This window comes from Scyliorhinus torazame, chromosome 8 (assembly GCF_047496885.1).
Source record: "Scyliorhinus torazame isolate Kashiwa2021f chromosome 8, sScyTor2.1, whole genome shotgun sequence".
Taxonomy (NCBI): Eukaryota; Metazoa; Chordata; class Chondrichthyes; order Carcharhiniformes; family Scyliorhinidae; genus Scyliorhinus; species Scyliorhinus torazame.
The window spans coordinates 262425932-262450019 of NC_092714.1; the positions used below are offsets into that span (position 1 = coordinate 262425932).

General features: G+C 48.0%; 1 protein-coding gene across 1 annotated transcript; it reads left to right on the plus strand.

Moving 5' to 3' along the window:
* Positions 1-1612: 1612 nt before the first annotated feature.
* On the plus strand, positions 1613-10263 carry srxn1 (sulfiredoxin 1 homolog (S. cerevisiae)). Its single transcript, XM_072515229.1, is given in 3 exon segments — positions 1613-1889; positions 1892-2071; positions 9690-10263. Coding segments are annotated over 3 exon segments (471 nt in total). The 5' UTR covers positions 1613-1808; the 3' UTR covers positions 9900-10263.
* Positions 10264-24088: the final 13825 nt, after the last annotated feature.

The following is a 24088-nucleotide window of genomic DNA, read 5'->3' on the forward strand; positions in this document are numbered from 1 at the left end:
TTAATGTTTCAGATCAATGAGTTTTCATCAGGACTGGGAGAAGTTAGAAATTTCAAGCACATGAAGTGGGGTCAAAGGAACAAAAGGGGACCGCGTTCAAGAAGGAAATAGTGAGAGTGCAGGGCCAACATGTTCCAGTCAAGAAAAAGGACGGTACCAACAAATCCAGTGAGCCCTGGATATCATAGAGTCATAGGATCATACAGTACAGAAAGGCCCTTCGGTCCAGCACATCTGCGCAGGTCAAAAACAACCACCTGACCATCCGAATCCCATTTTCCAGCACTTTGCCCATAGACGTGTCTGCCCTGGGATCGCGAGTGCACATCTAAATATTTCGTAAATGTTATGAGGGTCTCTGCCTCCACCACCCTTTCAAACAGCATGTTCCAGACTCCCACCACCCTCTGGGTAAAAAGGTTTTTCTCACATCCCCTCTAAGCCTCCTGCCCCTTACCATAACTCTCTGCCCCCTGGTCATTGATCCCTCCACCAAGGGGAAAAGTTTCTCCCTGTCTACTCTATCTATGCCTCTCATAATTTTATACATCTCAATCTTGTCCTCCCTCAGTCTCCTCTGCTCCCATGAAAACAATCCAAGTCTATCCAATCTCTCTTCATAATTAAACTCTCCAGCCCAGACAACACCCTGGTAAATCTCCTTTGCACCCTTTCCAGCGCTATCACATCCCTCCTATAATGTGGATTCCAGAACTGCACACAATACTCTAGCTGTGGCCTAACCAATGTTTTATACAGTTCCAGCATAACCTCCCAGCTCTTAAACTCTATGCCTCAGATAATAAAGGCAAGTATATCATATGCCTTCTTAACCACGGTATCCACCTGCTCTGCTGCCTTAAGGGACGGGTGTACATTCACACCAAGATTCCTCTGATCCTCGGGGCTTCCCAGGGTCCTGCCGTTTATCATGTATTCCCCTTGCCTTGTTTGTCCTGCCCAAGTGCATCACCTCACATTTATCCGGATTGAATTCCATTTGCCATGACCAGCCCATCTGACCAGCCGGTCCATATCCCCCTGGAGACATGAGGACAATGTGCAAACTCCACACAGTTACCCAAGGCCAGAATCAAACCCGGGTCCCTGGCACGGTGAGGCAGCAGTGCTAACCACTGTGTCATCGTGCCGCCCTGGAGCAGACATTACATTTAATTGGAACAGTACCACACCACTGTCACCAGGCTAAAGGTCAGAGTCAGTTGGGGCAAGGTGGATATTTAAAATGGGTTGAACGCTCTAATGGAGCTGAGAAGGTTAAAACTAGGCAACTGGACACTGTTAAAGTGAGGAAGTGGACCGAAGAGTCACAGATGTAGATGGGAAGAGAGCAGGCTAGCTGATCTTCAATATATTCTAACCAATACCCTACAATTACATTTAAATGCAAGTTCCTGCAATTATTTTAATCCCACTGTAGTGAATCACCATTTGTCTTATTCACGATGACATCGCAAAAATGAAAGCTCAAAATAAAACTACCCTGCATTGGTGGGTGGGGGGGGGGGGGGGGGGGGGGGGGAATAATATTCAATTTGTAACTGGATCCACTAATTATTAATTTAGTTTAAAAACAACAAAATCAGTGTTGAACGGTAGAGCTCGGTGTCCCCTGAATTTGACTGGAATCCTGCCCCACTCGGTGTGTGTTAAGCGGGGTGGAAGGGGTGCTTCCTGATCCCTTCCCTCCCCGGAGTTTGTGAATGAGTCAGTCCTGGTTCTGTATCGACTGGAAATGATACAATCGTGTCTCGGCGCTTGGTGACTTGCGGCCGAACATCCTGGAGATGTTACATTGTATCCCGGCACCGACTGTCCCGCCGCCCCCTTCGCTACTTTGTGATCTTTCTGACACTTTGAGACATTCAAGTGGGGGGACATGCAGCGTCCCAACCATTCCCAAAGCGGTCGCGTTCAGGATGAGGGATTGCAGAGCATGCACTCCGAAAGCACCCCAGAGACTCACAATGTGCCCATGAGAATCATCATCAGACCCTTCCCGCCTGAGCTGGACGAGGACAAAGTGAGGAGCTTAATGGAGAGCATAAAGGTAGAACATCTGGAACATTTCCTGTTCCCCGAATCTCCGAATGAGTGGGATCGATGTCAGCTTTTAATGCGCTGCTGCCAACTATAGGAACGATTTTAAAAAGTACATTGCCAGCGAGAATCTTGTTACTGAGCGGGTTTGGCTTATTGTCCAAAAACTCCTGAAAATTTAAAGTTACAACATTTGAGATTACAATTACAATCGAGACTACTACATTAGTTCGGTTCTCTAGTTTGGAGAAATCAGTGTGTGTGGGGTTGGGGGGGGGGGGGGGGGGCGCGTAAATGAATTCCAGCCTTAAGTTTGCGTCTTTATTGTCGACATGGATCAATTGTGATATTGACAATGTTGGGGTTTCCTCCGCCAATATCTTCCGGGTGAGGGAGGTGACGGGTCAGTTGGATCAGAAGCTAAAGAATTTTCAATTGAGGAGCTGAGCCAGACCACAGTTTGCACCCGGGGGGGGGGGGGGGGGGTGGGGGGGGAGCAACTCAGATTTATATTAAAAACTCTGATTCATTTACTTCCTTGTCTGCTCTAAGGCTCTTCTGCGTCCAAACACACTGAGATGCCAAATTCTAGCTACCCATCAAATGATATAACCTCAGGATCTATCCGCCCGAAGTCATGCTAATTCTTAGGGAGGTCGCAAAACAATTACACCTCCTTTCGCTGAGAGAAAAACATCACCCTCCACACGATTCCTGAACAAATGTGCAGACATCACATCGCATGTTGGGCCAATTGAAGGCTCATAGCTCATAGAATTTACGGTGCAGAAGGAGGCCATTCGGCCCATCGAGTCTGCACTGGCTCTTGGAAAGCACACCCTACCCAAGGTCAACACCTCCACCCTATCCCCATAACCCAGTAACCCCACCCAATACTAACGGCAATTTTGGACAGGAAGGGCAATTTATCATGGCCAATCCACCTAACCTGCACATCTTTGGACTGTGGGAGGAAACCGGAGCACCCGGAGGAAACCCCAGCACACACGGGGAGGATGTGCAAACTCCGCACAGACAGTGACCCAAGCAGGAATTGAACCTGGGACCCTGGAGCTGTAAAGCAATTGTGCTATCCACAATGCTACCGTGCTGCCCTAAGGCTTCAAAGGCTTTTGAAGTGAAGTCACAGCCCCAAAGTAGGAAATGTGGCAATTTGTGCACAGCAAGATCCCATAAGCTGAATGATGGATAAATTGGTCAGAACAGCAAAGAGAAATCTCCCCCCCCCCCCCCCTCCCCTCCGCCTTACAGAAGCAGGACACTGAAAAACTTTTAAAAACCCAGAAAACACAAAAAATACTCAACAGCGGGCGGGCCTTTCCGTTGGCCGCTGCCGAAATCAGGGCCCGCGATCAGGCGGAGAATAGCTCCTGACGCCAAAACCGGGGCGTGTGATCGAGCGGAGAACCGCTCCCGATGCTGAAATAACGCCAGGAGCCTGTTTGACGCCGAATCACAATGTTCCACCTTCTCGAAAACGGTGTCAATGCGACGCACGGCACGCGCAGTTGAATATTTGCATATCATTAGTGCGCCCACCCACATTGCTCTGTCTCTGAGAGCAGTGGGGGGTGGCCAGGAGGTGGACTGTGGGGTCGGGGTGGACAGATATGCATCACCTTTATCGCAGTCGGCAAGGCAGCCATGCAGCTGCGCATGCCGCTGCAGCCCGCAGTAAAACGGGTGCCCTGGGTCGTATAGGTGACCCCCTGGGTGCCCTCTGGCCCCTGCCGACCCATCAGCTTTATAGGGGCTCCAGTACAACTCTTTTCGGCCTTGTTCAGTGTGTGTGTGGTGGGGGTGGTGGTGTATTGTTTAAGCGCGGCTGTAGCTTGTCAGTCCTGTGAGCGTCCATCACGGGCCCAGAGATTCCCGCACCGTTTTCCGTGGGTTTTGAAGGTGTTCCACGCGGCCGCGGTGCTAGCCCCTCACCGGTGGCAGAATCGGTGCAGGTGTGGCTCTGATTCTTCTGTTGTGAAAGTCCACAAATTCTCCATTGGCGTCACCACTCAGACTCAGAAACGGAGAGTTACTCATACTCATACTCATATTACACCCATACCTTTTTACACCCATTGACACTGAATGGAATTCTCATCACGGAATCTCCCACGACCAACATTCTGAGTGTTGCCATTGACCAGAGACTGAACTGCCTCACTCTCTGAGCCACCCATGTGTTACTATCTCAGTTACACGTTCAAATGTATAGTTATCTTTTCCTTTTTTTTTAATAAATATTTTTATTCTCCTCCTTTTTCACATTTTCTCCCGCATTTACACCCATCAACAATAAACAATAATCAGCAAGATATGTCAATCCCCATAATAACAACGATCCCATCCACCCACCAACCCCCAAACATCAGACCGCATGTTTACATAAACAAATGACAAAAAGGAATCAGGGATTACCCGTAGTCACCCTTAATCTACACAGCCCCCCCTCCCCCCACCCCCACCACCCCCCAACTAATGTTCGATGTTATCCATTTCTTGAAAATGCATAATAAATAGTGCCCATGACTTGTAGAACCCCTCCGAGCTTCCCCTCAGTTCGAACTTAACCTTCTCAAGGGTCAAGTATTCCAACAGGTCCCCCCGCCACGCCAGGGCACTGGGTGGAGAGGCTGCTCTCCATCCCAGCAGGATCCGCCTTTGGGTGATCAACGAGGCGAAGGCTATGATATCTGCCTCCGCTCCCGTTTCCAACCCTGGCTGGGTCCGACACCCCCGAATATGGCCTCCTGGGGACCCGGGTCCAGTTTCATACGCACCACCTTGTAAATTACCCTAAACACCTCCTTCCAGTACTCCCCTAGCTTTGGACAGGACCAAAATATATGAACGTGATTCGCGCCCCCCCCCCCCCCCCCCCCCACCCGCATCGCTCACACACATCCTCTACTCCTTCAAAAAATCGGCTCATTCTCGCCCTCGTGAGGTGCGCTCTATATACCACCTTCAGCTGTATCAGCCCCAACCTCGCACATGAGGTGGAGGCATTCACTCTCCGGAGCACCTCACACCAGACCCCCTCCTCTATAACCTCTCCCAGCTCTTCCTCCCACTTTGCTTTGATCCCTTCCAGTGGTGCCTTATCCTCTTCCAGAATAGCTCCGTACACCGCTGACACTGCCCCCTTCTCCAGTCCCCTTGTCGTCAACACCTCCTCCAGCAATGTGGAGGCCGGTTCCTCTGGGAAGCTCTGTATCTTCTTCCTGGCAAAATCCTGAACCTGCATGTACCTAAACACTTCTCCCTGCTCTAGCCCATACTTCGCTTCCAGCTCCCGCAATCCTGCAAACCGACCCCGAAGAAACAAATCTTTTAGCGTCTTAATCCCCTTCTCTTCCCATTTCCGAAAACCTCCATCCCACCTCCCTGGCTCAAATCTGTGGTTCCTCCGAATCGGCATTTCCCTTGACCCTAAACCCAACCCGAAGTGTTGGTGAAACTGCCTCCAGATTTTCAATGAAGCTATTATTACCGGACTCCCTGAATATTTCCCCGGAGCTATCGGGAGCGGTTCTTTTCCTTTTAAGCTTGAATCCTGTCCAAGACTTTTTCTTTAAGCTGAACTTCATTCTCAGTTTCACTTCAAGGCACCGAATATCTTGATGAGGTCCTCTCTTAAATTGCCTTATTCCAATGTAAATATTCCTGGTCTTTCTTCATAGCTCAGGCATCCAATCCCATTTGTCTGCTTTGCTTGCCCTTCTTTGTATTCTGCCCAATGCCAGGATATCCCCCCTGTGATGTGATGTCCAGAATTGTAAACAATGTTCAAGGTGGGGTGAGTCAGTGCTTTGTACAAGCTAACTATCAATTTCCTGGATTTGTGCTATATCCCTTAAGCTACACATTTGAAGAATCTATTTGGCTTTCTAACTACCACTGTTCATTGTGCTAAGAGTTTAAAGGTGTTTCTCCCCAAAGTTTAACCAGATTGCAGCACTTTGCATATCCTGTACCCAAATCCCATTTATTTTGCAGTGACTGTCCTCCCCAGTTCCCCAACTCAGCATTTTTAACCATTGAATGACATGACCTATTTTTGTGGCACAGTCTCCAGTCGTCGTCCCCACCCCCTCTGACCAATGGTAATCCCCCAGAACGTTGTTAATGAGGGATTCAGCGATGGGAAAGCCATTGAATGTCAATGGGAGAAAGAAGTGCCCCTGTTGCAGGAGGGACCTGGACAAGTTGTGCTTATTATTGTTGGTAAGTTGCGCCAAACTAGATCGCAGAGTTTTTGAAATGAACCCAGGCGAGTGAGTGGACAACTCTGTCTCCAAACTCCCAGATTGCCAGTTTGACCATCTTATTCTATCCTTTTGTGGGACATGGGCATCGCTGGCAAGATCAGCCTTTGCTGCTCATCCATTAATTGCTCCTTGAGAAGGTGGCGGTGAGCATGCTGCGAGTTTCCCAATGAGCGAGCCCAGAACATTTGTTATGTTAAACATGTGTGGAGCCTTGATTAGGCCGCACTTGTAGCACTGTGAGTGAACAGGTCTGGATTCCATCTGTAAGAAGGGCCTGAAGGCATTGGAAAAGGAGCAAAAATGATTGACTTGGAATTATTCCAGAACTGGGAGTTTAAACCAGTCAGGAAAGATTGAGCAGGCTGCAGCATCTTTATTTGGAGCAGAGAAGACAGGGAGGCAATGTTTGTAGAGTGCAATTGAATTGGGCAGCTGCCGCTCTATTTATTTGTTTGCACAGCTATACAGGCACGATAACCTAAATGGGCTAACTTGTGCGTGGTTTCTGCAGGAACATCTGAGCTACTGTACAGTTGCACAGCTGAGAGGGAACATTGCCGAGGGGGTGAGCTGATAAGATGCCTTTAAGATTATCATAGAATTTACAGTGCAGAAGGAGGCCATTCGGCCCATCGAGTCTGCACCGGCTCTTGGAAAGAGCACCCTACCCAAGGTCAACACCTCCACCCTATCCCCATAACCCAGTAACCCCACCCAACACTAAGGGCAATTTTGGACAATGAGGGCAATTTATCATGGCCAATCCACCTAACCCGCACATCTTTAGACTGTGGGAGGAAACCGGAGCACCTGGAGGAAACCCACGCACACACGGGGAGGATGTGCAGACTCCGCACAGACAGTGACCCAAGCCGGGAATCGAACCTGGGACCCTGGAGCTGTGAAGCAATTGTGCTGTCCACAATGCTACCGTGCTGCCCGTGAGATTAAGAAAGGCTTCGATCGGCTAGGCATAAAACATATGTTTCTACTTGTGCGAGAGACCAGAACGAGGGGCCTTAAGTATAAGATGGTCACTAATAAACCCAATAGGGAATTCAGGAGAAACATAATCAATAATGTGAACTCGCCCCCTCTCAGAGCAGTTGTGGGGAATAGCAGAGTTGGATTTAAGGGGATGCTGGAGAGTGAAAGGGATAGCAGAATATGCAACATTAACAGCAGCATGGACCTTTTGGGTTGAACAGCCTATTGTAATGTTGTAAATAACTCAAAATACTTTACTCAAAATACTTAACGTTTTCGCCACATTTCCATCATGTCCTGGAGCCTGTGACTCCTGTTTGGTCCTGGAGGCTCTCTGATTTTTTTTCACAAGTGGCCATCTTGGGCCATGAGGAGGCCATAAGTGTTGCTGGGCTCTTTGTCCATGGCAGCCAAGCTCGATCATTTACTCACCGAACCTCCACGCTAGCATCGCTTTTCCAGCAGGGCCCATTGTCTGGTGGTGAGATGTACCCACCTTATTCGAATGCCTCAGTGAGTAGCTGTAAAAGCAGCTAGGCCCCTATTCTGAACCTTGGTCTTGTGCGCCTATGTTGACGCAAGTCAACTAATGGCGCACCTCAGAGTCCTTGGGATAGGGAGGAGAAAATTAAGCAAAATTCCTGGTAATATGTTTCCTTCCCCTCGGAAATTTGCAGCTGGATGATTATTGACTGTGGACAGCTAGACTATTGGGGTCCATATATAAAGTTACCAATCCTGACTGGACGTATTCCCGAAGGTCAAGTGACATGACCGCCTGCTCCCAGCTGCACCACCCCATATTTCTATATTACTTTGGTATTACTCGCAACAGTGTTCAGGAGATTAATCTGCAATTCCTGGAGACTCCAGGACAATCCTAGAGGGTTGACAACCTCATATAGGCATGCCTCTTTGGTAAAGGCGTGTCAATAATGGCGGCATCCGACCCAGAATGCACTGCATGGGTGACAACTTCATCCAATTTACCAGTTCCAATCTTGGTCTTTCTTGAACTGTTTCTCCAAGTGCCACCTAGTGGTCAAGGGGCAGACGCGTACATCAAGTCTGAGGCCAATCATTCCCCTAATTATTCCTATCGGATTTATTTTCTTGTGTGTGAGGTTGACCTTAATTTTACATCTCCCTTCCTTCCTCACCCCTCCCCAGTTCTGTGATCATTCATCGGAGATCTTGAACCCAGCACCATATTGAAGAATGGTAGATAGAGAGCCGGTAATAAAGAACAAAGAACAAAGAAAAATACAGCACAGCATCAGGCCCTTCGGCCCTCCAAGCCTGTACCGGTCATAATACCACCTTTGGCCAAACACTCAGCACTTCCTGGTGCCGTATCCCTCTATACCCATCCTATCCATGTATTTGTCGAGATGCCCTTTGAATGCCGATAATGTATCTACTTCCACAACCTCCCCTGGCAACGCGTTCCAGACACTCATCACCCTCTGTGTAAAAAAAAACCTGCCTCGCGCATCTCCTCTAAATTTTGCCCCATGGACCCTAAACCTATGCCCCCTGGTGATTGACCCCTGCACCCTGGGAAAGAGTACCCGCCCATCCACCCTTTCCATGCCCCTCATAATCTTGTAGACCTCTATCAGGTCGCCCCTCAACCTCTGTCATTGTAATGAAAACAGATTGAGTCTATTCAGCCTCTCCGCATAGCTAGCACACTCCAGACCAGGCAACATCCTGGTAAACCTCCTCTGCACCCTCTCCAAAGCCTCCACATCCTTCTGTAGAATGGTGGCCAGAATTATGCGCAATATTCCAAGTGCGGCCATACCAAGGTTCTATACAACTGTAGGATGGCTTGCCAGTTTTTATACTCAATGCCCCATCCAATGAAGGCAAGGATTCCATATATATATATTGGGCAGCACGGTAGCATTGTGGATAGCACAATTGCTTCACAGCTCCAGGGTCCCAGGTTCGATTTCCGGCTTGGGTCACTGTCTGTGCGGAGTCTGCACATCCTCCCCGTGTGTGCGTGGGTTTCCTCCCACAGTTCAAAGATGTGCAGGTTAGGTGGATTGGCCATGATAAATTGCCCTTAGTGTCCAAAATTGCCCTTAGTGTTGGGTGGGGTTACTGGGTTATGGGGATAGGGTGGAGGTGTTGACCTTGGGTAGGGTGCTCGTTCCAAGAGCCGGTGCAGACTCGATGGGCTGAATGGCCTCCTTCTGCACTGTAAATTCTATGATTGTGCCTTGTTGCTCCAAAGTGTGTTCCTCTTCCATGTTGGGATAGTTTTCCTCCACTCGGACTGGTTGATGTTGTTCTCTGTTCCCTGGTGAAAACGAACACTGCGATGATCTCTTTCTTCCACAGGACAGGAACAAAGTGCACAATGTGCCTCCAATAGATGTCCTCTGGATCAAAGGTCGTCAAGGTGGGGACTATTTCTATTCATTCGGTGGGTGCCATCGATATGCGGCCTACCAGAGGCTGAACATGGAAACCATTCCTGCAAAGATTATAAAGTCGACCATTACGGATCTTCGACTGTACTTAGGATCATCAACTCCCGATCTTCAGTGATTGAACAGGGGGCATCCTGACTGACACAAATGTCTCCTTTTGTTCTCTGTCTATCAATGGGAGCATTTATTTTTCAATCTCCATTGGGAATTCAGGAGAAACATAATCAATAATGTGAACTCGCCCCCTCACAGAGCAGTTGTGGGGACTTGATGTACGTGTGTGTGTATTTATGTATATATTGAAGTCGATGAAGGTTTGAAATGATGAATTATTTCATGCCCATCCTAAGGACCGGAAAGAGGCACGTTACAAAAATTCAGTTTTTATATCTTTGTCGTGATTAATTTTCCTGCCTGAAAGTACAGAAATGTGGTGTTAAGCAATATGTGGAGTGTCTGTACTTAATAAATATTAACCTGTGGCTGCCTGTGTCTTCACTCACACCAAGTCTCATTCCCCCCTCACCCCTGTGCTCACTGGCTCACTACAGTGGGGTCAATTATGCAGCCTTATTTTTAAAAATTTGCATCCTTGTTTTCGAATCTTTCCATGGCCTCACCTCTCCCTATCTCTGCCAGTTCTGTAATATCTTTGAGATATATGCACTCCTCTAATTCTGGCACCTTGTGCATCCCTGATTTTAATTACTGGATTATTGGTGGCCACGTATTCAGTTGCCCTGGCCCCAAAATCTGGAATACCCTCCTTACACTTCTATAATAATCTTTATTAGTGTCACAAGTGGTCTGCAATGAGGTTATTGTGAAAATCCCCTCGTCGCCACATTCCGGCGCCTGTTCGGGTACACAGAGGGAGAATTCAGAATGTCCAATTCACCAAGCAAGCACGTCTTTCGGGACTTGTGGGAGGAAACCGGAGAACCCGGAGGAAACCCACGCAGACACGGGGAGAACGTGCAGACTCCGCACAGACAGTGATCCAGCCGGGAATTGAACCTGGGTCCCTGGCGCTGTGAAGCAACAGTGCTAACCACTGTGCTACCGTGCTGCTCTCTTTTCTCCTCCAAGACACTCCTTAAAACCTACGATTCAAGCTAACATCTCCTTGTGCACCTCTGTGTTTTATGTTTTTGTGACACTCCTTGGGAGATTTCATTATGTTAAAGGTGTGATATAGTTAGACGTTGTCTGTTGTTGTTCGGTATGCCAATTTTGTCACACACTTTCCTCCTTTCCCACCACATCTTCCTGCACTGATCTTCTTTCTTTGTTTATACGCCTCTTATTTCCATCTCTCTTTCTTGTTCAAGCTTTCCTGACCATTCTGGCTTCTCTCTGGTATATCCCCTAATCTTGACTCGGGCAACTCACTATCACAAACCGAGCCAACTGCACAGAGCACAAAGCATCTCACAAATCCTGGTTAAAAGGTGTGCCTTTGCGAGGAATCCTACCAGATTTGGCAGCTGCGCCTAGATTGTAAAGTTCGGAATTCCCTCCCTAAACCTCTCTGCATCGCTACCTCCCTTCTCCATAAAAGGCGCTCTTTAAAACCTTCCTCTTTGAACAGGCTGTGGTTCATCTCCTCTCATGTACCCATTCTCATGCAGTTCGGTGTCAAATTTCATCTGATAAATGTTTCTGTTGGGTGCTTGGGAAAGTTTCACCACCATAAAGGTGCTGATATAAATGGTGTTGGTGTTGGTTTCCTCACCCGAGTGCCCATTGTCACAAATACCACTGGAGGGCAGTGTGGCATACCAGTAGGTTCAGCAGCAGTTTCAAAGCAGAAATTTGCAAGTACCAAAACGTGCTGAGGCTCAAATACCTGAGGAAAACTTTATGAGGTGAGGAAAAACTCAGTCAAAAGTTTCAAGATGTCGGCGCATTTTCTTGGGATGCAGAAGCGGCTTTCAATACCAGAATCGGCTTCATTTTCCGATAATGCGGAACACTGGTGAGATGGCATTCCTGAATGTTAACTCTGTTTCACTCTCCACAGGTGTTACTCGACCAGCTGAGTATTTCCAGCATTTTGTATTTTTCTCAGTGAAGTAGATTTGTTCAATAGTTATCTTAATAGAGGGGCAATGATCTCACCCTGCAAACCAGAATGAGGACAGCACGGTAGCACAGTGGTTAGCACAATTGCTTCACAGCTCCAGGGTCCCAGGTTCGATTCCCGGCTTGGGTCACTGTCTGTGAGGAGTCTGCACGTTCTCCCCGTGTGTGCGTGGGTTTCCTCCGGGTGCTCCGGTTTCCTCCCACAGTCCAAAGATGTGCAGGTTAGGTGGATTGGCCATACTAAATTGCCCTTAGTGTCCAAAATTGCCCTTAGTGTTGGGTGGGGTTACTGGGTTATGGGGATAGGGTGGAGGTGTTGACCTTGGATCGGGTGCTCTTTCCAAGAGCCGGTGCAGACTCGATGGGCCAAATGGCATCCTTCTGCACTGTAAATTCTCTGATTCTATGACTGGAAGATCCAAATTCTCTGCTTTGCGCATTAAGATGCAAATATTACCCACAAACATATCCAATATTATAGCTTATGCCACTCTAAAATAATTTAGTAAACCTGGGCTGGATTCTCCGTTTCAGCAGCAAAGTGCCGACTGAAACGGAGAGCGTTTTATGGCGCCAAAATCAGCGACGGAACCTCACCGATTCCAGGACCGGTGAGGGGCTAGCAACGGCGCTGGGTGAAACTCCCGGTTCCTGCGCCGAAAATGGGCAGAGAAAGGCCGGGTTCCTGGCCGTGCATGTGCGCGTGGTGACGGCCTGCAGCAACGTTCGTGCCGCACAACATGGCGCCGGCCGCTCGTGGGCCCGGCCCACCATCTGCGAACCCACAGGCCACCCCCCACCAGTGCCCCCAGCCCTCGTGGATGCTCCAGCGGCACGGGTCCCGGCCAAGCGTGGCGGAGCTGGACGCAGTCCGCAGCTGCCGCGCCGGGTTCCCGACTGCTGAGACCAAACGTTAACCGCGTGGTCAGGAACAAAGCCCATCGGTAGTGGAGCATCGCCGGAGCTCCTTCTGATGACGCGCCGATGCCGTTGCAACGGCATGCAATGTGCAACGCGATTATGCCACTTCCATGGGGTGGATCATGGCTGACCGACTTCAAACCGGCGCAGCCTTGATTTGGACGTCAGAGCCCATTTTCCGCCCGATCGCCGATTACGATATCGCCGTCGGGCAATGGAGAATCTCGCCTCTTATCTCTCTTTGAAGATGTTTTTTTGTTTCACACAAGAACCTGAGAAATAGAAGCAGGAGTGGACCATTCGGCGCATCGAACCTGCTCCTCCATTCAATACCATCTTGGTGCTCCACTCCATTTTCCCACCCGCTCCCCATATCCCATAATTCCCTGGGAGACCAAAGATCTGTCCACGTCAGCCTAAAATATATTCAATGATGGAACACCCAGAAACCTCTGGGACAAAGAATTCGCAAGATTCACAACATGTTGAGTGAAGACATTTCTCCACATCTCAGCCCAAACTGATCGGCTCCTCATCCTGAAACCGAACCACTGTGTTCTAGATTCTCCAACCAACGGAACCAATCTCTCAGCGCTCACCGTAACAAACCCCTTCAGAATCTTGTACTCGTCAATCACATCACCTCTCGTTCTCAGGTGCATCATCAATGTTTATGCTCCATAAGCCTCCTCTTGCTAATGTTTTAAGCATAACTTTCTATTCCTTTCTCCCTTATTGAGCTCTACCTTAAATGCATCTACACTACTTACCTCAGCCACTCCTTGTGGTAGCAAGTTCCATATTCTAACTACTCTCCGGGGAAAGAAGTTTCTGTTCAATTCCTCATTAGATTTATTAGTGAATGTCTTAGATTTAGAAGTCCTATTCCTAATCTCCCTAACAAACAAAAAGATCTCCTTATCTGTCATATCAAACCCCATCAGAGCTTTAACGACCTGTATCAAATCCTTGCAGAAGCATTAGTTTCCAGGGGAGCAAACCTCAGTTTCAGAATCACAGAATAATGCAATGCAGAAGCAGGAGTGGACCATTCGGCCCATTGAACCTGCTCCGCCATCCAATACCATCTTGGTGAAGAGGTCGGCCCATCATGTCTGAACTGACACATGAAAAACACCTGACCTGCGGACCTGATCTCCATTGGCCAGCACTTGGCCCATAGCCTTGAATGTTATGATGTGCTCATCCAGGTACCTTTCAAAGGATGTGAGACGTCCCGTCTCTACCACCCTCCCAGGCTGTGCATTCCAGACCGTCACCACCCTCTGGGTAATAAGGGTTTTCCTCGCATCCCACCTAAACCTCCTGTACCTCTCCTTGAACTTGTGTCCCCTCGTAACTGACCCTTCAACTAAGGGGAACAGCTGCTCCCTATCCCCCCTGTCCATGCCCCTCAGAATCTTGTACACCCCAATCAGGTCGCCCCTCAGTCTTCGCTGCTCCAGCCATAACAACCCTAGCCTATGCAATCTCTCTTCATAACTTAAATGCCCCACCCCAGGCAACATCCTGGTGAATCTCCTCTGCACCCCTCCAGTGCAATCACATCCTTCCTGTAATGTGGCGACCACACAGTACTCCAGCTGTGGCCTCTCCAAAGTGCTATACAACTCCACATCAACTCCATACTCCCAGAATGCCTTGATCCACTGCAATTCGCATACCGCCACAACCGGTCCATAGCAGACGCCATCTTCCTGGCCCTGCACTCATCCCTGGAGCATCTCGACAACAAGGACTCTTACGTCAGGTTTCTATTCATTGACTACGGCTCCGCCTTCCAACCATAATCCCAGCCGAGCTCCTATCAAAACTCCAAAACCTAGGACTTGGCTGCTCCCTCTGTAACTGGATCCTCGACTTCCTGACCCATAGACCACAATCAGTAAGAATAAACAACAACACCTCCTCCACGATAATCCTCAATACCGGGACCCCACATGGCTGTGTACTTAGCCCCCTACTATACTCCCTATACACACATGACTGCGTGGCAAAATTTGTCCCTAGCTCCACTGGGGCTGGTTTAGCACAGTGGGCTAAACAGCTTGCTTGTAATGCAGAACAATGCCAGCAGCGCGGGTTCAATTCCCGTACCGGCCTCCCCGAACAGGCCAGAATGTGGCGACTAGGGACATTTCACAGTAACTTCATTGAATCCTACTTGTAACAATAAGCGATTACTATTATTATTATCTACAAGTTTGCTGATGAAACGACCGTAGTGGGTCGGATCCCAAACAACGATGAGTCGGAATACAGGAGGAAATACAGACCCTAGTGGAATGGTGTAACGACAACAATCTCTCCCTCAAAGGAGCTGGCCATTGACTTCAGGAAGCAAAGTACACACCCCTGTCAGCATCAACGGGGCTGAGGTGGAGATGGTTGACAGCTTCAGATTCCCCGGTGTACACATCACCAAAAATCTGTCCTGATACAACCACGCCGACACTACGATCAAAAAAGCACAACAGCGCCTATATTTCCTCAGGAAACGAAGGAAATTCGGCATGTCCACATTGACTTACCAAACTTTACTGGTGCACCATAGAAAGCATCCTATCTGGCTGCATCACAGCCTGGTATGGCAACTGCTCGGCATAAGACCATAAGAAACTACAGAGAGTCCTGAACACCGCCCAGTCCATCACACGAACCTGCCTCCCATCCATTGACTCCAACTACACCTCCCGCTGTCTTGGGAAAGCAGGCAGTATAATCAAAGACCCCTCCCATCCTCTTCCATTGGGCAGGAGATACAAAAGTCTGAGAACACGCGCTAACAGATTCAAAAGCAGCTTCTTCCCCGCTGTCACCAGACTCCTGAATGACCCTCGTGTGGACTGATCTGATCTCTTCAAACATCTTCGCTACTGAGTAATACTGCACTCCTGTATGTTTCACCTGATGCCTGTGTCTATGTATTTACATTGTGCATTTATCTTTGCCCTGTTGTTTTTTTCATGTCTGGAATGATCTGTCTGGACTGTACGCAGAACAATACTTTTCACTGTACCTCGGGTACACGTGACAATAAAACAAATCCACTCCATTATGACCTCCCTACTTTTGTAATCTGTGCCTTGACTGATAAAGGAAAGTGTCGCATATGCCTTTTTCACCACCCTATTAACCTGCCCTTCCACTTTCAGTGATCTCTGGACAAACAAACCAAAGTCTCTTTGTTCCTCAGAACTTCACAGTGTATTTTTTCCGTATTTTGTCATGACTGGCCGTCTCAGGCAAGTCCACCATTTGTTGGCCATCCCTAATTGCCCTCGAACTGAGAGGCATTTTTTAAAAGAGTCAACCACTTTGCTGTGGATCTGGAGTCACGTATAGGCCGGACCGGGTAAGGATGGCAGATTTCCTTCCCTAAATGGCATTAGCAAACCAGATGGGTTTTTGCAACAATTGACAATGATTTCATGATCATCATTAGACTTTTAATTCCAGATTGTTCCAGACCCAAAGTCCCCAGAGCATTACCCTGGGCGTCTGGATTACTAGTCCAGTGACAATAGCACAACACCACCCCCTCCCCAAATGTCATTCATTGAATACTTCCTTGTCAAATTACTCCTTCCAAAGTGTATCACCTCACACTTTTCAGGCTTAAATTCTATCTGCTACTTTTCTGCCCATTTGACCATCTTCCTGTAACCCAAGACACTCAATCTCACTGTTAACCACCCGGCCAATCTTTGTGTCATCCACAAACCTACTGATCGTACCCCCCCCCCCCCCCCCCCCCCCCCCCCCCCCCACATAGTCATTTATGCCATTCATATAAATGAAGAATAATATGGTACCTAGCACGGACCCCTGTGGTATGCCACTGGACAATGGTGTCCAGTCACTAAAGCAGCCGTCTGTCATCACCCTCTCCTACAGCTAAGCCAATTTCGAATCCACTTTATCGAATTACCCTGTTTCCCATGTGCATTTGCTTTCTTTATAAGTCTCCCATGTGGGACCTTTTCTAAAGCTTTACTGAAATCCTTATAAACTGCATCAATTGCTCTGCCTTCATCTACACAATTGGTCTCCTCCTCAAAAAATTCAATCAAATTTGTTAGACGTGACCTCCCTCTGACAAAGCCATGCTGACTATTCCTGATCAAACCTTCAGAATTTTCTCCAATACGACTGACATGAGACTCACTGATCTGTCGTTCTCTGGCTTATCTCTACACCCCTTCTTAAATAGTGGGACCACATTAGCTGTTCTCCAGTCCTCTGGCACCTCCCCCATGATCAGAGAGGAATTAAAAATTTGGGTCAGAGCCCCTGCAATCTCCTCCCTCACCTCCCACTGCAGCCTGGGGCATAATTCATCCAGACCTGGATATTTGTCCACTTTTAAGCCTGCCAACACCTTCAATCCCTTGTCACTCCCTATGTCGATTTGCTCAACAGTCTCTCTCCCTGAGTTCCATACCTACCTCCTCGTTCTCTTGGGTGAAGACAGATGTGAAGTATTTGTTCAACACCCTACCAATGGCCTCTGGCTCCACCCACAGATTGCCCCCTTGGTCCTTAATGGGCCCTGCCCTTTCCCTCAATGGCCCTACTCTTTCCCTTGTTATCCTCGTCCCATTAATATACTTATAAAATATCTTGGGATTTTCCCTACTTTTGCCAGCCAAAGCTTTTTCAGATCCTCTCTTTGATCTCCTAATTGCTTTCTTAAGCTCCATCCTGCACTTTCTGTACTCCACTAATGCCTCCACTGATTTGCTCCCCTTGTACCTGCTGAAGGCCTCTCTTTATCTTCTCATCATATAGAACAAAGAACAAAGAAATGTACAGCACAGGAACAGGCCCTTCGGCCCTCCAAGCCCGTGCCGACCATGCTGCCCGACTAAACTACAATCTTCTACACTTCCTGGGTCCGTATCCCTCTATTCCCATCCTATTCATGTATTTGTCAAGATGCCCCTTAAATGTCACTATCGTCCCTGCTTCCACCACCTCCTCCGGTAGCGAGTTCCAGGCACCCACTACCCTCTGTTTAAAAAACTTGCCTCGTACATCTACTCTAAACCTTGCCCCTCTCACCTTAAACCTATGCCCCCTAGTAATTGACCCCTCTACCCTGGGGAAAAGCCTCTGATTATCCACTCTGTCTATGCCCCTCATCATTTTGTAGACCTCTATCAGGTCGCCCCTCAACCTCCTTCGTTCCAGTGAGAACAAACCGAGTTTATTCAACCGCTCCTCATAGCTAATGCCCTCCATACCAGGCAACATTCTGGTAAATCTCTTCTGCACCCTCTCTAAAGCCTCCACATCCTTCTGGTAGTGTGGCGACCAGAATTGAACACTATACTCCAAGTGTGGCCTAACTAAGGTTCTAAACAGCTGCAACATGACTTGCCAATTCTTATACTCAATGCCCCGGCCAATGAAGGCAAGCATGCCCTATGCCTTCTTGACTACCTTCTCCACCTGTGTTGCCCCTTTCAATGATCTGTGGATCTGTACTCCTAGATCTCTTTGATTTTCAATACTCTTGAGGGTTCTACCATTCACTGTATATTCCCTACCTGCATTAGACCTTCCAAAATGCATTACCTCACATTTGGCCGGATTAAACTCCATCTGCCATCTCTCCGCCCAAGCCTCCAAACAATCTAAATCCTGCTGTATCCTCTGACAGTCCTCATCGCTATCCGCAATTCCACCAACCTTTGTGTCGTCTGCAAACTTACGAATCAGACCAGTTACATTTTCCTCCAAATCATTTATATATACTACAAAGAGCAAAGGTCCCAGCACTGATCCCTGTGGAACACCACTGGTCACAGCCCTCCAATTAGAAAAGCATCCTTCCATTGCTACTCTCTGCCTTCTATGACCTAGCCAGTTCTGTATCCACCTTGCCAGCCCCCCCCCCCTGATCCCGTGTGACTTCACCTTTTGTACTAGTCTACCATGAGGGACCTTGTCAAAGGCCTTACTGAAGTCCATATAGACAACATCCACTGCCCTACCTGCATCCATCATCTTAGTGACCTCCTCGAAAAACTCTATCAAGTTAGTGAGACACGACCTCCCCTTCACAAAACCATGCTGCCTCTCACTAATACGTCGATTTGCTTCCAAACGGGAGTAGATCCTGTCTCGAAGAATTCTCTCCAGTAATTTCCCTACCACTAAAGTAAGGCTCAGGCCTGTAGTTCTCTGGATTATCCTTGCTACCCTTCTTAAACAGAGGAACAACATTGGCTATTCTCCAGTCCTCCGGGACATCCCCTGAAGACAGTGAGGATCCAAAGATTTCTGTCAAGGCCTCAGCAATTTCCTCTCCAGCCTCCTTCAGTATTCTGGGGTAGATCCCATCAGGCCCTGGGGACTTATCTACCTTAATATTTTTTAAGACACCCAACACCTCGTCTTTTTGGATCTCAATGTGACCCAGGCTATCTACACACCCTTCTCCAGATTCAACATCTACCAATTTCTTCTCTTTGGTGAATACTGATGCAAAGTATTCATTTAGTACCTCGCCCATTTCCTCTGGCTCCACACATAGATTCCCTTGCCTATCCTTCAGTGGGCCAACCCTTTCCCTGGCTACCCTCTTGCTTTTTATGTACGTGTAAAAAGCCTTGGGATTTTCCTTAACCCTATTTGCCAATGACTTTTCGTGACCCCTTCTAGCCCTCCTGACTCCTTGCTTAAGTTCCTTCCTACTTTCCTTATATTCCACGCACGCTTCGACTGTTCCCAGCCTTTTAGCCCTGACAAATGCCTCCTTTTTCTTTTTGACGAGGCCTACAATATCTCTCGTTATCCAAGGTTCCTGAAAATTGCCGTATTTATCCTTCTTCCTCACAGGAACATGCCGGTCCTGAATTCCTTTCAACTGACACTTGAAAGCCTCCCACATGTCAGATGTTGATTTGCCCTCAAACATCCGCCCCCAATCTATGTTCTTCAGTTCCCGCCTAATATTGTTATAATTAGCCTTCCCCCAATTTAGCACATTCATCCTAGGACCACTCTTATCCTTGTCCACCAGTACTTTAAAACTTACTGAATTGTGGTCACTGTTACCGAAATGCTCCCCTACTGAAACATCTACCACCTGGCCGGGCTCATTCCCCAATACCAGGTCCAGTACCGCCCCTTCCCTAGTTGGACTGTCTACATATTGTTTTAAGAAGCCCTCCTGGATGCTCCTTACAAACTCCGCCCCGTCTAAGCCCCTGGGACTAAGTGAGTCCCAGTCAATATTGGGGAAGTTGAAGTCTCCCATCACCACAACCCTGTTGTTTTTACTCTTTTCCAAAATCTGTCTACCTATCTGCTCCTCTATCTCCCGCTGGCTGTTGGGAGGCCTGTAGTAAACCCCCAACATTGTGACTGCACCCTTCTTATTCCTGATCTCTACCCATATAGCCTCACTGCCCTCTGAGGTGTCCTCCCGCAGTACAGCTGTGATATTCTCCCGAACCAGTAGCGCAACTCCGCCTCCCCTTTTACATCCCCCTCTATCCCTCCTGAAACATCTAAATCCTGGAACGTTTAGCTGCCAATCCTGCCCTTCCCTCAACCAGGTCTCTGTAATGCCAACAACATCATAGTTCCAAGTACTAATCCAAGCTCTAAGTTCATCTGCCTTACCCGTAATACTTCTTGCATTAAAACATATGCACTTCAGGCCACCAGACCCGCTGTGTTCAGCAACTTCTCCCTGTCTGCTCTGCCTCAGAGCCCCACTGTCCCTATTCCCTAGTTCTCCCTCAATGCTCTCACCTTCCGACCTATTGCTCCCGTGCCCACCCCCCTGCCATACTAGTTTAAACCCTCCGGTGTGACAGTAGCAAACCTCGCGGCCAGGATATTTATGCCTCTCCGGTTTAGATGCAACCCGTCCTTCTTATATTGGTCACACCTGCCCCGGAAGAGCTCCCAGTGGTCCAGATAATGGAAACCCTCCCTCCTACACCAGCTGTTTAGCCACGTGTTTAGCTGCTCTAGCTTCCTATTTCTAGCCTCACTGGCACGTGGCACAGGGAGTAATCCCGAGATTACAACCCTAGAGGTCCTGTCTTTTAACTTTCTGCCTAGCTTCCTGAACTCCTGCTGCAGGACCTCATGCCCCTTCCTGCTTATGTCATTAGTACCAATATGTACAACGACCTCTGCCTGTTTGCCCTCCCCCTTCAGGATGCCCTCTACCCGTTCGGAGACATCCTGGACCCTGGCACCAGGGAGGCAACATACCATCCTGGAGTCTCTTTCACGTCCACAGAAGCGCCTATCTGTGCCCCTGACTTTAGAGTCCCCGATTACTATTGCTCTTCTGCGCTTTGACCCTCCCTTCTGAACATCAGAGCCAGCCGTGGTGCCACTGCTCTGGCTGCTGCTGTTTTCCCCTGATAGGCTATCCCCCCCAACAGTATCCAAAGGGGCATATCTGTTCGAGAGGGGGACAACCACAGGGGATTCCTGCGCTGACTGCCTGCCCTTTCTGGTGGTCACCCATTTCTCTGCCTGCACCTTGGGTGTGACCACATTTACATAACTGTGATCTATGACACTTTCCGCCACCTGCATGCTCCTAAGTGCATCCAATTGCTGCTCCAACCGAACCATGTGGTCTGTGAGGAGCTCCAGTTGGGTGCACTTTCTGCAGATGAAGCCATCCGGGACGCTGGAAGCCTCCCGGACCTGCCACATCTCACAGTCAGAGCACTGCACCCCTCTAACTGACATTGCGTCAATTAATTTTAAAAAAATTTAAAAAATTTTTTTTTTTTTAATATATATTTTTTTAATTTCAAAGTTACTGCTATCTTGAATATTTCTGGTCATCTGTGGCTCTCTGGGCTTTTTACTCCTTCCTATCACCCTAGAGGGAACGAGTTAGGCCTATACCCTCCCTGTTTCCTTTTTGAATGCCCCTCCTCTCCCCAGTACTCTTTTGTAGATATCTCCACAAGTAGCAGTTCCCAGTCTACCATGGCCAGGTCTTGCCTTATTTTACTAAAATCCACTTCCCCCAATCTAAAACTTTTTTTTGCAACTTGTCCATTTCTTTGTCCATAACAAGCTTAAATTGTACCATGTCGTGATCACTATCACTAAAATGCTCCCCACCACCACCTCAACCACCAGTCCAACTTCATTCCCCAGAATTAGGTCCAGCACTGAGCCGTCCCTTGTTGGGTCCTCTACATATTGATCTGAAACGTTCTCCTGTATACATTTTAAGAAATCCATTCTATCTAAGCCCTTAGCACGATTGCTATCCCAATTAAGGTGTTGTGAATAGAGGAATGATAGCATGCCAATAAAGATTTTGCCACAACTATCTGATTATATTACATAATGAAATGTTTATATTATTAACTAGGATGCATTATTTTTCTTTAAGTCATTATGCCCAGAACCAGACATCCCGTGATACCTTTGGCAAGTGAATCTAGGTAGTGTCAGTGCATTAAACCTGTTTATCCCTGTCCCCAACCATTGCAGGTACATTCCCAGCATGAGTTGCTGGATGGTGATACAGAGGGTGATGCTGGACAATATTATGCTTCCGAACCCAACTCATTAAATCCCTTTATATTGCCAACTTTCATAGAATCCCCTTAGTGCAGAGGGAGGCCTTTTGGCTCATCGAGTCTGCACCGACCCTCTGAAAGAGCATCCTATCTACGCCCACTCCCCGGCCTATTCCCACAAGTCCGCAACCCCACCCAACCTGCGCACCTTTGGACACAAGGGGGCAATTTAGCACGGCCAATCCACCAAACCTGCCCACCAGCAACAAGTCAGAGTCAAACCTGTGACCCACTTGATTCCTGCGACTCAGCAAGTTTCAAGATAAACTTGTACCTTTTATCCTTCTGAAATCTTTATTATTATTTTCATCTCGTGAGCCTTGGCTCATTCCTGCGCCTTGAGTTAGTTTGCGGGTTCAAGCCTCTACTCCGCAGAGGTTTGAGAATATGTTGTGTAGCTTGGCCTCTTGGAGCAGTAGTGAAGGGATGTTAACCTCTGGTTGTGATGTGAAACTGAACAATAATTGATCCCTCAACCAACGCCACCAAAAGCAGCAGACTGATCACTGACCATCTGGCTAATTCTTCCAGAATCTTCATCAGCTACAAAATGCGTTGGGACACCCCGAGGGACAGAACAGGTGGCTATATAAACTCAAATTCCTTCTAACTCCTTGTTCCAATCCCTGTGAGATCAAGTCGCTTTTTGACTTAACACAAAATGTTTTTTATAGGCTGAAAGCTGGCCTTAAGATTGGGTATTGAGGATGAAGGTCGATGCGTGAGATGTGAGTGCACGGAGAGGGGTTGGTGGCCCCTTGCACAATTCAGCCCTGGCCCTGGTTATAAGGTTCTGCTGTGATAAGAGGGTTAAGAATATCAGCCGCTTTTTAAAAAAAAGAGGCAGTTCACGTTTTGGAAAGATGTTAAAACAGGCACAAAATCATAGCACAGAAAATGCTATATATCCTGGATTCCTGAGAATTGAGTGGAATTTTCTGAAAAACAGGTTCCTTGCTGAACAGGAAGCGAGTTTGCTACAGTTAGACGGAAAATCACATTTACAGATGTTATATGGAAGAAAATAGGCGTCTGCTTGGAAAGCTATGGGGCTCTTTCAGTTCTCCTTGGGCAAATGACAGGCTCGCAGTCCAAAATGTACGTCAGTAAAATGGGCAGGTTATTTTCGAACGTTCTATTATTAAAAGGAAAAGTTATGAACCTCCCAGTGCGCAACAATGGGCCCTTGGTGTTTAATGAGCACAGCAGAAATCAGAATGGACCGCAGCATGTCACCAGGGGATAAGTGGAACTTAACAAGCGGGTGTGGCTGCATGTTTCGAACGTTGTGCGAATTGGGTGTCCGGGGCAGGAAGGACATGGAAAGCACAGAAGCAAACAAGAAGCCACTGGGCGACCTGGAGCAGAGGTTAATCTGGCATTGATGAAAACATTAAAAAGTGCTTCTAGGTTTCAGACCAAGCGCGTTCCTGAGAAGTAAATCTCGTTCCTAGTGTTTCAACTGTCCTGCACTCTTCATCCCCATCGAATATAATCCACAGAATCCCTACAGTGCAGAAGGAGGCCATTCAGCCCATCGAGTCTGCATCGACCCTCCGAAAGAGCACCCTACCGAGGCAGACTCCCCCGCCCTATCCCTGTAACCCCCGCGCACTGATCACGGCCAATCCACCTAACCTGTACATCATGCTATTCCACACTTTTTTCCTTTCAGTTTGACAAGAATCTTCAGTGGTCT